At 36.7% G+C, this 14,278-nt stretch overlaps 2 protein-coding genes across 2 annotated transcripts in view; both read left to right on the plus strand.

The window, feature by feature from the left end:
• Positions 1-7,675, plus strand: part of LOC107146539 (phospholipid-transporting ATPase ABCA3-like) — a 134,165-nt gene extending 126,490 nt beyond the window's left edge. Inside the window, exons 27-31 of the mRNA XM_015490637.2 lie at positions 2,981-3,168; positions 3,755-3,925; positions 4,302-4,492; positions 7,080-7,153; positions 7,535-7,675. Coding sequence (XP_015346123.1) covers positions 2,981-3,168; positions 3,755-3,925; positions 4,302-4,492; positions 7,080-7,153; positions 7,535-7,675 — 765 coding nt within the window. The remainder of the gene's footprint in view (positions 1-2,980; positions 3,169-3,754; positions 3,926-4,301; positions 4,493-7,079; positions 7,154-7,534) is intronic.
• Positions 7,676-9,201: 1,526 nt separating this feature from the next.
• Positions 9,202-14,278, plus strand: part of LOC107146540 (phospholipid-transporting ATPase ABCA3-like) — a 104,062-nt gene continuing 98,985 nt past the window's right edge. Inside the window, 1 exon segment of the mRNA XM_015490638.1 lies at positions 9,202-9,439. Coding sequence (XP_015346124.1) covers positions 9,202-9,439 — 238 coding nt within the window.

Below are 14,278 nucleotides of genomic sequence, written 5' to 3' on the forward strand. Positions count from 1 at the left end.
TAGGTGTCTTCAGAGGAAGATTTTTTCACATTTATGGGGTTTCCTTATGTTTAGGGTGGTAAGAATCATTCCCCGCCCCTTTTACCCTAAAGTCAATGCAGATGAGGGTGGGTGGGTAAAGGGATGTTTTTAACTAGCATGATAGGTGTAGTCAGTTGTGTGGGAAGGTTGTTAGTATTCTTTTATTATGAATCTTGTTTAATACTGTCCATTAGCTCTCATGCCTGGTCAGTAAAATGCTTCAATTTTTTTAATAGAATCTGACTTGGTGGAGTGAGTTTGTTTGTTTGTTTGTTTTGTTGTTATTGTTGTTTTAAAGGAAAAGTAAATGCAGGATTGGGGGATTCTAACACGGGTCTTATGCATAGTGTTAGTCATACTGACTACATTAAACCTCTAATTTTTACTTTTGTTCCAGGCAAACTGATAGGAGAAATATGCACCACCACAATAACTTCTCTGGCTTCAGAAAGCAGACTGTTGGGGTGACAAATACCTTTTGCCACTTTTTAAGTGGTCTTGGCCTCAGGAATGCCAACCCCATTATTTCAGTGGATGGGTGGGGAAATCAAGATTTCCCCCAAAATCTTTAGTAGGAAAAAGTGGGGTTTTCTTTGTTTTTATTTCCCCCCTTCCCCTTTTTGGCTTTTACTTTTAAATCTTAAATGTTAATATTGCAGGCCACAGGCATGACAGGCAATGACCAGATGAAGAACTTATGAAAAAGTGTTCAAAAACTCCTGAATTAGCTAACAGGCTTCTGAATGTGTCACTGTGGTCCACAGAGAAGGCTGGGGAAGGTAGCAAGGAGATGCTGTAACAGCTACTACAGCCTTAAAACAAAGTTGGTGTCTCTTTAGACTTTAAAATTATTCCTATGCAGTTCAAATAAACAAGAGGGTTTTCCATGAAGGGGGGAGAAGTTTGGGTTTTCCTCTGCTAGGGAGATGAACATTTTCAGAATTTTAGAGCATTTTAAATTTATAGTTCAGGATTTTCTGTCACACATTAGGTAATGTGGTGAAAGTTACTGGAAATTATATCTAAAGGTTTGGCTCAGTGCCTGGGTTAAACCCTCTTATCCTGAGAGGTATAATGAGTTAGCTTTCCTTTTATTTTAGTCTTTGACAGTAGTCTTTGGCAGAACCTTCACATATATTGTAAACTTATACAACACAGATTCATCCTTTGTATCCTTATCTCTTGAAATCCCTGATTATCATGGAAAGACTCTCCCAATAGATGCCTTTATTTTGGAAAGATTCTTAAATTTTCTTTCTAAGTCAAAACCAAAATTTATATTCCTCTAAATCTTCAAATGTCTTCAGGGCACACACGACTTTGACATTAGGATTATTAATGTATGCTCTTGATATTTGTTTAAAAAAATGTTTGACCTGTTAATTACTTATCTTGTCAGCACTTCTATGTTTTGAAATATGTTAAAGACCAGTGGAGGTAAAGGAAGGTAATCGTGGGGAGGGGGAGGATAGGGAAAGGTAAAGCACTGGGGAATGAAATGGGTCAAACATTTTACATGCATTCATGAATATGTCAAAATGAACCACTAATTTGTGTAACTATAATGCACTAAAAAGTTAAAAATATTTTAAGGTATTTTATCAAGGCTGTTTTGTTGTTTTTGTCAAGGAATTTGACCTTATAAACCTAGTTATAAATGAACTGAAAAGAAGTGCTGGGTTTTTTTAGCTTTATGAATTTATTGATTAACTCATTCAATTTTCAGTCTTCTTTCATTGTGAGTTTTTATTAAACCATGATATCATTTGGAGTTCAGTTTCAAGTTTTCAAACACATTCTTGTAGAATTTTTTATTTTTTTTATTTCAAATTTAGTTGCATCATAGTTATGAGTTTTCAATGGGTTAAAGAGATATCAAAATATGTTTTGTATAGGATTTTTCAATGATTTCCTCAAAAGGATTGTTCTGAAAAACTGAATCTAACATTCAAGAAAATGAATCTGTTTTCTTTTTAATAGTTTTATGAGTTGACCTCTTAATCATTTATTTAACTCATTTATTACTCTTCCTTGTTTGAAAGTGGCCTCTTCAATATATTTCATATTGCTTAAAATATTTTGTAAGTTGTATTGAGTTCCCTTAACCCATGAATTAAGGGTTTACTCTTAGACATTCGTTTCAAATTTCCAAATGTATGGAAATTCTAAACATATTCATCATTCTCTGTACTGTATTAAGACTTTCTTTATGATTACTATGTGACTGAAATAAGAGTTAGGATCCCAACTCTGCTCAACTCTTTTAGGTAATTCTCATAAAGCCACATTACACACAAAAGAGAGATGTAGGACCCTGTTGATAAGCCATCCATCTATCATTACCAACAAAGAGTAGAATTTGAACAAACCTAACCTATGTATTGCAGTCCTTCTATAACAGTCTTTGATTTCCATATCCTGGCATCCTTTGAGATTAAACTCATGAAGACATATTATAGAAAATAAGACCCCACGAATCAAAAATGTTCATCTAATTATTACTTCCAGACTTATTACTATTAATTTTACATCTCTTTTGCTGCTTAGGGTAATCAGACTTCTTTCTTTTACAGGTTGAGTCATTGTTAGACTAACCTTTTTCTTTTACATTCCTCTTCAGATAAATATGTGCATGGTATATTGCTTTAATTTTTAATTATTTTAAATTTATTTTGGATCTGGTCTATGGTATATGATAGGAAGAAAACTTTGTTTTATGAAAACTTACCCTGAATGCATACGTTTTTGTACACTTACAATCCTAACACGTGACAGTAGCTTCTAACTACGGTGAATCTGTAACCACTGAATGACAAGAAATTCCTTGCAAGAACTCTGTGAGGCATCAAACCCTCTTAGAGGAATGGCCTAGGGAACTTTAAGTCTTTTATGTCATCCATGATTATTCAATGCTCAATGAGATAATTGATTTATGTCCAATGCTGTTCTCTTCTTTTAGGTAAGGTCAAAAATTGGTTATTGTCCACAGTTTGATGCCTTGCTGGATCACATGACTGTTCAGGAAACGATGATAATGTATGCCAGGTTGTGGGGGATCCCTGAGAACAACATTAACTCTTATGTGAACGACATTTTGAAATTGCTAAATCTGCAACCCCATGCTAACAAGCGTACTCAAACTTTGAGGTGAGATACTATGCAGCTTAGTTTTTAGAGCCTCCCTGTGTTTGAAATACTCACATTAACCTGAGCTATACTGACAAACAAGGAATGACTGTGAAATAATAATTTTCCATGGTTTAGATGCTAGCAACAAAGCTGCGGAGATGAAATTCAAAAACCTTCTATTTGAATCGTAGCCATTGAGTTACAAAAGGCAGCACTCTTTCCCTATTTTGCTATGGTTTTTTGTCTCCCAAATAAGCACAGATATGAGATTCTTTGTTTTGGCCTGGCCACCATGTAATCCTGAGGAATTCCTAGAATAATGAATTTCACTAGTAAATATCATCAAAATGAATTAGGTACACAAAAGTCATCTTTCTATACTTCAAATGAAATGAGTTGATTTATATATCTGGATTTGTATCTCATGACTTGACAGAGTCACATATAGCTAGCATTTTTTTTTTTGACTCTGCTGTTTCCTACAACTCAGTTTTGGGAAACCTTAGCAAATTGTTTCTTATAAATAACAGATGTATATTAAATTACTGATTTGTATGCCTTAATGTGCTTCTCCCACTTTTTCTCTCCTTCCTTGGCCATGAAGTGGAGGAAACAAACGTAGGCTGAGCACTGCTGTTGCCATAATGGGAAGACCCTTTGCTGTGTTCCTGGATGAGCCATCCACTGGCATGGACCCAGTAGCCCGGCGCCTGCTCTGGAACATAGTGACAAAGACACGTGAGAGTGGCAAAGTTATCATCTTGACCTCTCACAGGTGTGGCTCAGTGGGAAGTCTGGTTGAAGACTATGAAGAGTTGTAATAATTAAAATGGAGAATTATTTGGGGACAAGAATACTGGACAATAAATTTTCCAAGTATGTGAGCTCCTTATGAATGGAATCCTAATGAAAGGAATAGTTGGAATCCTTATTTGGTTAACTAGTGAGGGGAAATTCAGGTATTCCATTTGAGGATTTGGTCCTCTGCTATTTTGAATTTGAAAATATCTTTATTTCCTGTGATCCTGATGATAGGCAAATGAAATTTCCCATTTAAAAGAGAATCACAATATAGGAATGTTTGAATTACAGAATATCCTCCACTGGAGACGTTTTTAGCCTTACATTGTTCTGGTGTCTTGTTTTTCTAGTATGGAGGAATGTGAGGCTCTCTGTACCAGGCTGGCCATTATGGTGCAGGGAAAGTTCAGGTGCCTGGGCAGCCCTCAACACCTCAAGAACAAGTTTGGAGATGTTTATACCATGTTTGTCAAGTTCAAGACTGGTACAGACCAAAATATAATAGAGGATTTTAAAATATTTATTGCCAGTACTTTCCGAGGTAAGTCAGGTTGCGCTAATAACTTTGTTAGTGAAATGGTAAAGTCATATTTATTGTTCTTGCCATACATATATTTTGTATTTCTAACAACTGTTTGCTATGAGTTATTGCTACTTTCAACCTCCCTTCAATGAGTTCTTTTGGAGATTTATGTCCCTATAAGTCTTTTGTACCTGATTATGCTAAGAAGTTTGCAGGAAACAAAACAGAAGTTCACCAATCTCTTGTCATATGATTTATTATCTCATGTCATAAAATTTAAAGTTATAAAGATTGAGCATAATTTTTAACAGACATTTTACTTTTCCTTTTTTAATAACTTATTAATTTATTTATTCATTTTTATGTGGTGCTGAGGATCGAACCCAGGGCCTTGCACGTGCAAGGCAAGCACTCTACTGCTGAACCATAACCCCAGCCTGGAAGTTTGAGAATAATTTTTATTCTTTGAACATCATTTGTATTAGTCTGCCACAACTTCCACAACAAAATGTCACAGACTGAGTGGCCTAAACAACATTTGTCTTCTTACAGTTCTGGAGGTTGGCAGCCTACTAATAAAATGTCAGAAGGTCTAGTTACTACTGAAGCCTCTCTTACTTATAGGACTCTTTTCTATCCACATACATTTCTGGTGTATCTTCTTTTCTTAAAATGATACCAGTCATAGTGGAATAGGAGCTTCACCCTATGACTTCATACAAACTTAATTACCTCCATAAAGTCCCTGGGGATTAAGGCTTAATATGTACCATGAAAAGTCTTAAGGTATTTTGTCTTGTACTAAAAAAAAGGTAATTCTAGCCCTTTCTTGTCTTAGTCAGAACATAGTTTAAAAATGCAAAAAGATCTACCAAGTGTTTCTCTCTTCTCAAGAATCCTTTTCCTTCTGAGTAACAAATTCACTAAGCACTTTTTGCCAATATGGTACAATGTAAGATACGTGTCAAGGATTTCAGTCATTGTGGGTTTTCATCTTAGCTTTGTCAGGCTGAATAAAATGTAACAGAAATGTCTGTTATGAATTAGGTTAAGGAGTAGGAATTTTATCTTCTTTGCAAGGAAAAATGACATGATTGATTATACAGTAGAAATGGAGATTATAAAATAGATAAAAATAGATGGGGACTGGGGTTGTGGCTCAGAGGTAGAGGGCCTACTTGCCTAGCACATGTGAGGCACTGGGTTTGATCCTCAGCACCACATACAAAAATAAATAAAATAAAATCATTATGTCTATCTACAACTAAGAATATTTTAAAAAATAGATGGTAGAACAGTTTGTGTGGGAAGGTAATCAGTGGTCATTGTGACTATGATGTGCCTATAAAAAAATGTCAAGGGTCAAGGTTTCAGTATGGTGGATTAGAAAAAAAAATCACCTCTTTCTCCACAAGTTGGAAGCAAAACACTAGAGAGCAGTATTCAACAAGGTGGAAAGACTGGAAAAATGCTATAGTTCAATAGTGGACAGACAGAGACTTGGAGAAACCCAGATACTCTGGATAATAGAACAAAGGTTGAGAAAGAAAGCCTCATTACCAAGTGCACAGCAGCACAGCAAAGGGAAAGGGTAGTGGAGAAATTGAGACACCTAGTAAGCATGACTAGCACAGAAATTAGCACAGTGCAGAAAGGCAGCCTAAACATAACTGATCTGGAATCTACATAACAGGCTGATGTTGGAGAAATTGTTTGTACTTCTCAGAGAAGTATATAGACCAAAAATAAAAGCATTGGTTAGGAGAGACAAAGAAGGTATTGATTATATATTGATGAAGAGAACAATCCCTTCAAAAAGATATTATGATTAGAAATATATACTCACTAAATGTTGCAGCACCCAATTTTATAAAACAAACACTACTGGACATAGAGGGAAACAGACCCTAAAACAGTAGAATTCAGTACCCTATTCTCACCAACAGATTATTCAGACAAAAAAACTAATAAAGAAACATCAGAGTTCAATTACAATATAGATCAAATATACTTAGTAGATATCTACAGAATATTGCAAACAGCTGTGGAAGTATACATAGTTTTTTCATCAGCTCATGGAACTTTTTCCAAAACAGATAAATATTTTATGTCATAAAGTGAGTCTTAGAAAAATGCTTCAAATTTTTAAATAATTTCTTGGGTTTTATCATATCTTAATGGAATGGAACTAGAAATCAACAGCAATAGAAACTACAGAAATTACACAAACACATGGAAATTGGATAATACATTTTTTAATGAACAGTGGGTCACTGAAGAAATCAGGGGAGATATTAAAAGATTCCTAGAATCAAATAAAAATGGAAACACAACATATAGGCATCTGTGGAATACAGTGAAAGCAGTACTAAAGGAAATTTATAGCTGTGAGCACCTCTACACTATAAAAAGAGAGATCTGAAATAAATAATGTAATGATGCATCATATCATGCATAGCAAAAAGAGTGGGTTATTGGATCATGCTCCCTTTTGTATAAATCCTGTATATTCATCTCCACCGTATATAACATTAAGTAAATGTAGCAATATTTAGCAGTTTTTAAATCTGTAAAATTATTCTCTTGTTCTGTTTTCCTTTCTTAGGTAGTGCCTTGAAGCAGGAGACTCAAGGGGTCCTTAACTTCTATATTCCCAGCAAGGAAAATAGCTGGGGAAAGGTGATGGGAGCACCCATACCCTTCTAACGCTATAGGCTAAGAGAGCACTAATGATGGGAAGTATTGGGGATTCTGTCAAGTATTTGGGATTCTGTCATCAGAGCCTTAAGGCTACTTTTCAAATACTCCTTGAGTTTAATGACTGATTTCGGCCCCCCAAATCGTACTGTTAACCCAACAAGAAAATGGGGACGGAGAACTCCCTCCTCTCAGCTTCTCAATTACCTATTTTTTTTTCTATTTATCATCTCTCACTTCTGTGGCTCTAGCCTTTATCATAAACTTTTGTTAAGTTGTGGAAGAGATGGGAGGCTCATCTGGGTTGAGTACTAGAGGGGAGATTGCAATGGTAACTACACATTTTTATCATTGTTGTTGAAGGTGTTTGGCATTTTGGAGAAAGCCAAAGAGCAATTCGATTTAGAAGACTATTCAGTCAGTCAGATAACACTGGAACAAGTCTTCCTGACCTTTGCTAATGTAGATAAACCAGCAGGTGGCTCTGAAAAGCAAGCTCAATGAGATTCAGTTGCCACCGGTCACCTCCTGGATACATAAAGGAGCATTTCTCTGTGTGTATATCTTGGTGTAAATATAATTATGCAATAAAGAGTTCCCCAAAAGAGAAAGTTTGCCCGCTTCTTTGCAGATTTAGATGAGTGGCCTATATATCTCACATGCACAGATTTATAGCCATTAGGCGAACTATCCTATTTTCCGTCCTAGAAATATGAAAGAGCAGAATTTATCAGGGTGAGGACAAAGACTCCTATTCCTGAGTATTCTGAATATTTGAATAGAAACATGGAAAATAATGGTGCTGTCTTATGAGACAGTCTGAAGAGCAAGAACATCATATTTTAGCAGCTGGTTATGGATAAGAGGGGTTTAAATACACACGTTTATATTGTTTCAAAGATTAAGATGCAAGTTGGATTATTATTTCTAAAACTCAAACCAAGATTCTAAATTTGTAGCTGGGAGGACCGCAAGTTAAAAGCCAGCCTCAGCCACTGCAAGGCACTAGGTAACTCAGTGAGACCCCGTTTCTAAAATAAAATACATAAAGGGCTGGGGATATGGCTCAGTGGTTGAATGCCCCTAAATTCAATCCTCAGTAATCCCCCTGCCCAAAGAAAGAAAAACAAACAAAAAAATTCTATATTTGCAAGATATAATCGTTGCACCAAGAACGTTTGGAGTTGAAGAACAGAAAGAAAGAAAGAAAGGAAAAAAACCCATGATTTAAAAAGTGTTCTCTTTCCTATTCTCGGCCCACCTATAATTAAGACGGAAAGAAGAAGGAAATTGAAAGAAAACAGGGATCTCATTCTTTTTAGGGCGGATTGATTCCCCATAGGCTTCATGAGAAATGGAATTTCCCCACAGGATTCACGGTTAGATGAGCATACAGAAAGGATAGGCATAGTTGAAATGCAAAACGAAGAGTAAGAAGCTGCTCTACTTTAGGGTGTCTTGTCAAGATTTTTATATACTCAGTTGGTTATTGTAAGTAATAAAGTGATATTCTGAAGTTATTCTCTGTTCTATTTCTCTTGTCTTTAAAAAGGGAAAAGGAACCATTACCGGGTTATTAACAGGCTTCCACTCAAAAGCAAACAACCGAGGCACCTGCATTACTCAGTAAGAATCCGCACTCGTGGTGGGGGGCAAAATGCCAAGGAACATCCTGGGAGAAGCTCCTTGTTTTACAGCGTTCCTCTAGCGCCCTCTCCTGTCAACTCTTGTCAATTCAATAGTCCTGCTCCCATTTGGGGTTGAGGCAATAAATTCATACCCAGCACATTGCCAGAGTGAATTTGCCTTTTAACAGAATCCCGAACCTATGATTTTTGCAGCTGAGCAGTATACTGGGGAGGTGGATGGAGTATGCCAAGAGAAGGGGGCACCAATGTACTTGGGGAAGACATCAGGATAATTAGAAAACTTGGGTAGGGAGTCCCACATGTTGAGTGGACAAGGGCTGAAGCAACATAGCGGGTGGAAGTTTGGGTAAAGCGCAGGCTCAGTAAAGGGACTAGGAAACAATGTCCTTTGCTTCTAGTGGGCTAGAGCAGCATAGTGCAAGCCGGTGGGCAAACAGGGACTGTGGAGTAGGCGCAGCCTTGAGGGCGCGCGCTGGGGACACCGAGCCCCGGCCCCGACACGTGCTACGCACGTCAGCGCTTTTGATTGGTGCACGGGCTGAGGCCACGCCCCTATTTGCGTCCGCATCTTTGATTGGTGCGCGAAGCCGAGGCAACGCCCCTGCTCTCGTCTGCGGAGGCGGGTTGTGAGCCCTGAACAGTTGGAGAGTGGGCCCTCGGGACCTTTCCTGATCCTACTTGATTGAGTGGAGTTGCTCTGCTCTACCGCTGCTCCCGAAAGCACACGCTGTGGGAGCCGGAAGGCACGCCCTGTAAGCGGACAGACTCACTGGCGGGGTGTGAGAGGCGTCCGGCCTTGTGCCCCCACTTGTGGAGACCCACTTGTGAGAGACGGTGCGCATTCCTGTTGGACTTAGGGAAAGCGAAGGTTTGGGAGCTCGGTAGAAATTGGTTATGGTCCTTTTGCCGGCTGTAGGAGTCTCATCCAGCCTCGTCCGCAGTGGATGGAGATAACGCTCACACTCATCTCCACAGGGCCTGAGGCAGGAGATTGAAGCTAAGGGCAAAGTGCGGGCGGAAGGGCGTGCACTGGGAGTGCAGGAATGTGAGGAGCCCAGAGTCTCAACTTTAAGGAATTCATGAGTACGTGCTCTCCTCCCAACCAAAACCACAAATATACACACAAAGCACTAGAAACCCAACCAACACACACGCCCTGAACAACCCGAATTAATCAGACTGATGGACTCAGGAATTTTATTTTGACTAGTTCACAATGTATTGGGGATGATTCAAATTTCTGACTCTTAGGAATAATCCTACCAGGACATTCTTGTATAAGGCTTTTACTAACCCCCCATATATATTTTTGTTCCTGTTAGAGTTAGATGAATACCAAGGGATGTAATTAATTTTATTATAGGATAAGCAGGGCTTCTCAACTTTGGCACTGTTGTATTTTGTCGCATGGAATTCTTTGTTGCAGGATCCATTCTGTACAACTTCACATCCTCTACTTAGTTGATACCAGACATTGTTAAATGTCCCCCGGATGTGAGGCAAAGCTGCCCCACTAGTTGAAAACCACTGGTTAGCTATTTCACTTCTTTAAGAAATTGCTAAGGCATTCCTTGGACACCCACTAGTGATTGATGAGTCTTTTTTGCTCTGCATGCTCTCCAAAGGATTGACAACATTTTTTGACGTCACTGATTTAGCCATTGTCATGTGTGTGTCAAGATACCTTGTTTTAGTTTTCATTTATATTTCACTGATAGCTTATGATGTTAAACTATTTTTCCTGTTCAGGTTTTTTTCCCCCATTAAAAATTAATACTGGCTTGTAGCAGTGATTTATATACTCTGGATATAAATCTCTTGTTAGATATCTGTGTTAAAAATACTTTATTTCAATCTGTGGCTTTTTTTTTCGTTTTTCAAAATTTTAATTTTTTAAATTTCTTTTTAGTTGACAAAATGATTAGCATGTACAACGTGTTTTGAAATATGTATAATCGTAAAGTGGGCTAAATTAAGCATAATAAATGCAAACATCATATACTTTTTGTGGTGAGAACATTTAAACTTTAAATAACTTTTGAGAATATAGTGCATTGTTATTAGCTATAATCACCATGTCATATAATAGGTCTCTTGAATGTATTTCTCCTATGTAATTGAAATTTTATATTCTTTGACCAATATCCTTCTGACCCCCACAACACCCTTACCCCGCCCAGCCCCTGCTAATCTACAATTGCACTTCCTTACATTCCATGTATAAGTGAGATTGTGTGGTATTTGCTTGGCTTATTCACTTAACATAACGACCTCCAATTCCATACATATTAATAAATGACAGAATTTCATTTTTCTTTATAGCTGAATAATATACACATTTTTAATCCATTCATTAGTTGATGAGTGCTTATATTGATTACCTATATTGGATACTGTAATACTGCCATGAATGTGGGATTTTCAGATCTCTTTCATGTAATGATTTCATTTCTGTTGAATATAAAACTAGTTGTGAGATTGCTGGAACATGATAGTTCTAGTTTTAATTTTTGAGGAACTTTTGTACTGTTTTTTGATAATGACTTATCTGTCTTTTTTGATAAAAGCCATTCTAATAGGTATGAAGGGATATCTCACTTTGGTTTTAATTTGAATTTCTCTGATATTATTTTTTAATAGACTTGTTAGCCATTTATATGTCTTCTTTTAAGAAATGTCTATTCAAATTATTTAAAAATCTGATTATTTGTTTTCTTTCTGTTGCGTTTCTTTTTTTCTTATCTACTTTGGATATTAACCCCTTTGAAAGTGTTTTTGCCCATGTTGTGGTCCTATCTTCACTCTGCCAATTGTTTCCTTAGCTGTGTAGAAGCTTTTTAGATTGGTGTAATTCTATTTATTTTTGTTTCCTGTGCTTTTTGGGTCTTGTCAAAAAAAAAAAAAAAAAAACAGCCTTTGCCTTTTTCAGTATCCTTAAGCATTTTCTTTATCTTCTAGTAGTTTCATAGTTTCAGGTCTTACCTTTACGTTTTAAATGCATTTTGAGTTTATCTTTATAACTGATGAGAAATGTAGGGTTTAGTTTCATGCTTCTGCATGTGGATATCCAATTTTCTTAGCACTACTTATTGAAAAGACTGTCCTTTCTCTAATGCATGTTCTTAGCACCTTTGTCTAAAATCACTTGGCTGTAAATGTGTGGATTTACTTCTGGGCTGTAGTCTGTGTGTCTGTACTTTTGGATACTTTGTGTTATATTTTGAGGTCAAGTAGTATAATGCCTTCTGATTTATTCTTTTTGCTAAAGATGGCTTTGGCTATTAAAAGTTGTGTGTGTGTGTGTGTGTGTGTGTGTGTGTGAGAGAGAGAGAGAGAGAGAGAGAGAGAGAGAGAGAGAGAGAGAGATACCATATGAATTTTAGGATTTTTTTCCCAGTTCTTTGAATAATACCATTGGTCTTTTGATAGTGACTGCATTGAATCTGTAGATAGCTTTGAGTAGCCATACATGTTTTCTTGATTTTAGCTTTTATGGGCAGACATTTTAGATGTTGATTTGAGTCCTTATCATCTAGTTTAAGAAAGTAGCAATAGAGATTTTCTGTTTTTATGTATGTGTTATATTCAGAAAGAGTATTTGCAGGTGTAATTGACTCTAGCATCATGTTATTTTCTCCAGAGAAAATTGTTTTATGCCAGGCAGCTGAGGGCAATTGCAATCTAAAGATTGTGATGGTTTGAGGCTAGATTGCAATCCCTGCAAAGGCCAGTCTCCCTCAGGTTCATCTTTAATTATAAAGTGAAATCCTAATCTCATGTCTCACATATCTGGTCCTGAATTTGAATGCTCTTTCTCATAGTCCCAAGAATTCAATCTGGTGTTCAGGTTATATTGTTATTGTTAGAGCTGGGATTTTTATTTAAACAGTCTGATTTCAGATTCCTAGTATTAAACATAACCTGCTGTGCCATCCACACCATGAGGGATGGGTTTTATTTGTTTTGTTTCCTATTATACACCTTTACTAATAGGGCACAAATTTGCAGAACAAATGTTTATAAAATATAAAAATTAATCCATATATTAGTCCATAAATTAATAAGAACTAACTTTAGTTCATTTTTGCTGCTCTAAAAAAATGCCAAAGACTGCATGCATGGCTTATAAACAGAAATTTATTGCTCACAGTTTTGGAGGCTGGGACATCACAGGTTCACGTACTGGCAGATTCAGTGTATTGGGAGGTCCCTTTCCTGGTTCACAGATGGTGGTCTTTTCTTTATGTCTTCGTGTAGTATAAAGGATGAGGGATCTCTCTGGGACCATTATTATAAGTACACTAATTCCATTCAAATCACATCCCAAAGTCCCTATTTTTAAATACTGTCAAATTGACTGTTAGGATTTAACGTGAATTTGCGAGGGACATAAACATTTAGTCTGTTGTGAATCCATTCGTCTTAGCAATTTTGTTAGTGGCAGTCATTTCCAAACCTAGAAACTTGCCTCAATAACTCATTGATCTTTGTTTTGTATTTGACATTTTTTACATATTAGAATCTCCATAGATATTGAATAAATTAAAAATTAGGGATAAACTACTTCTCAAATAGTTCAAAAGCTTATTCTTTCTTATTGTCATCTTTAAAACTTGATTAGAAAATTAAGTGATTTAAATTTAATTTACTCTTTGAAAATACACATGTCATTAATCTTAATTTTCTCTTCATAAAAAAAAAAAAACAACTTTGCTCCCTCTATAGAGTTGAACTTCCACTCCTTTTAGAAGAATGAATTTGTTTGGGTACAAAAAACTTATGATTCTTCTCTGGAAGAATTTTACTTTGAAGGTAAGTTGAATTGTTTATATTATTGTTGTATACACTATTGTATATACAGTACAAAGGCCACTGGGTGAAATTCTGACAACCTAATCACTAAATTTAAGTTTGTATTGTTTTACTTTTCTTAGATCCAGGACTGGGGCTATCTGATCCAGACAGAATCTCCACAGAGTGAAATAAAAGCAGATTATAGAAAGGGGGAAAAAAGGCAATCCACAAAACTGCTACTATCATAGAGTAAAGCTGTGCTTATTGTCGATCTATTCTTTATTCAGTATCTTGTTAATATAAAAAAAATTAGCCACTGGGTATGGTGGTGCATGCCTGCAATCTCAGTAGCTCCAGAGGTTGAGACAGGAGGATGGCAAGTTCAAAGTTAGCCTCAGCAATGGTGAGGCACTAAGCAACTTAGTGAGACCCTTTTTCTAAATAAAATACAAAATAGGGCAGGAGATGTGGGTTAGTAGTTGAGTGCCCCCGAGTTTAATCCCCAGTTACCCACCCTCCAAAAATTGGGGCTTACTTTTTCTTGTATTAGGTGTAGGGTCTCTGGTCTCATTCCTAGGTCCTTGATCCACTTTGAGTTGAATTTTGTGCATGGTGAGAGAAAGGGGTCTAGTTTCATTTTGTTGCATATGGATTTCCAGTTTTC

This window comes from Marmota marmota, unplaced genomic scaffold (genome assembly GCF_001458135.2).
Source record: "Marmota marmota marmota unplaced genomic scaffold, marMar, whole genome shotgun sequence".
Taxonomy (NCBI): Eukaryota; Metazoa; Chordata; class Mammalia; order Rodentia; family Sciuridae; genus Marmota; species Marmota marmota.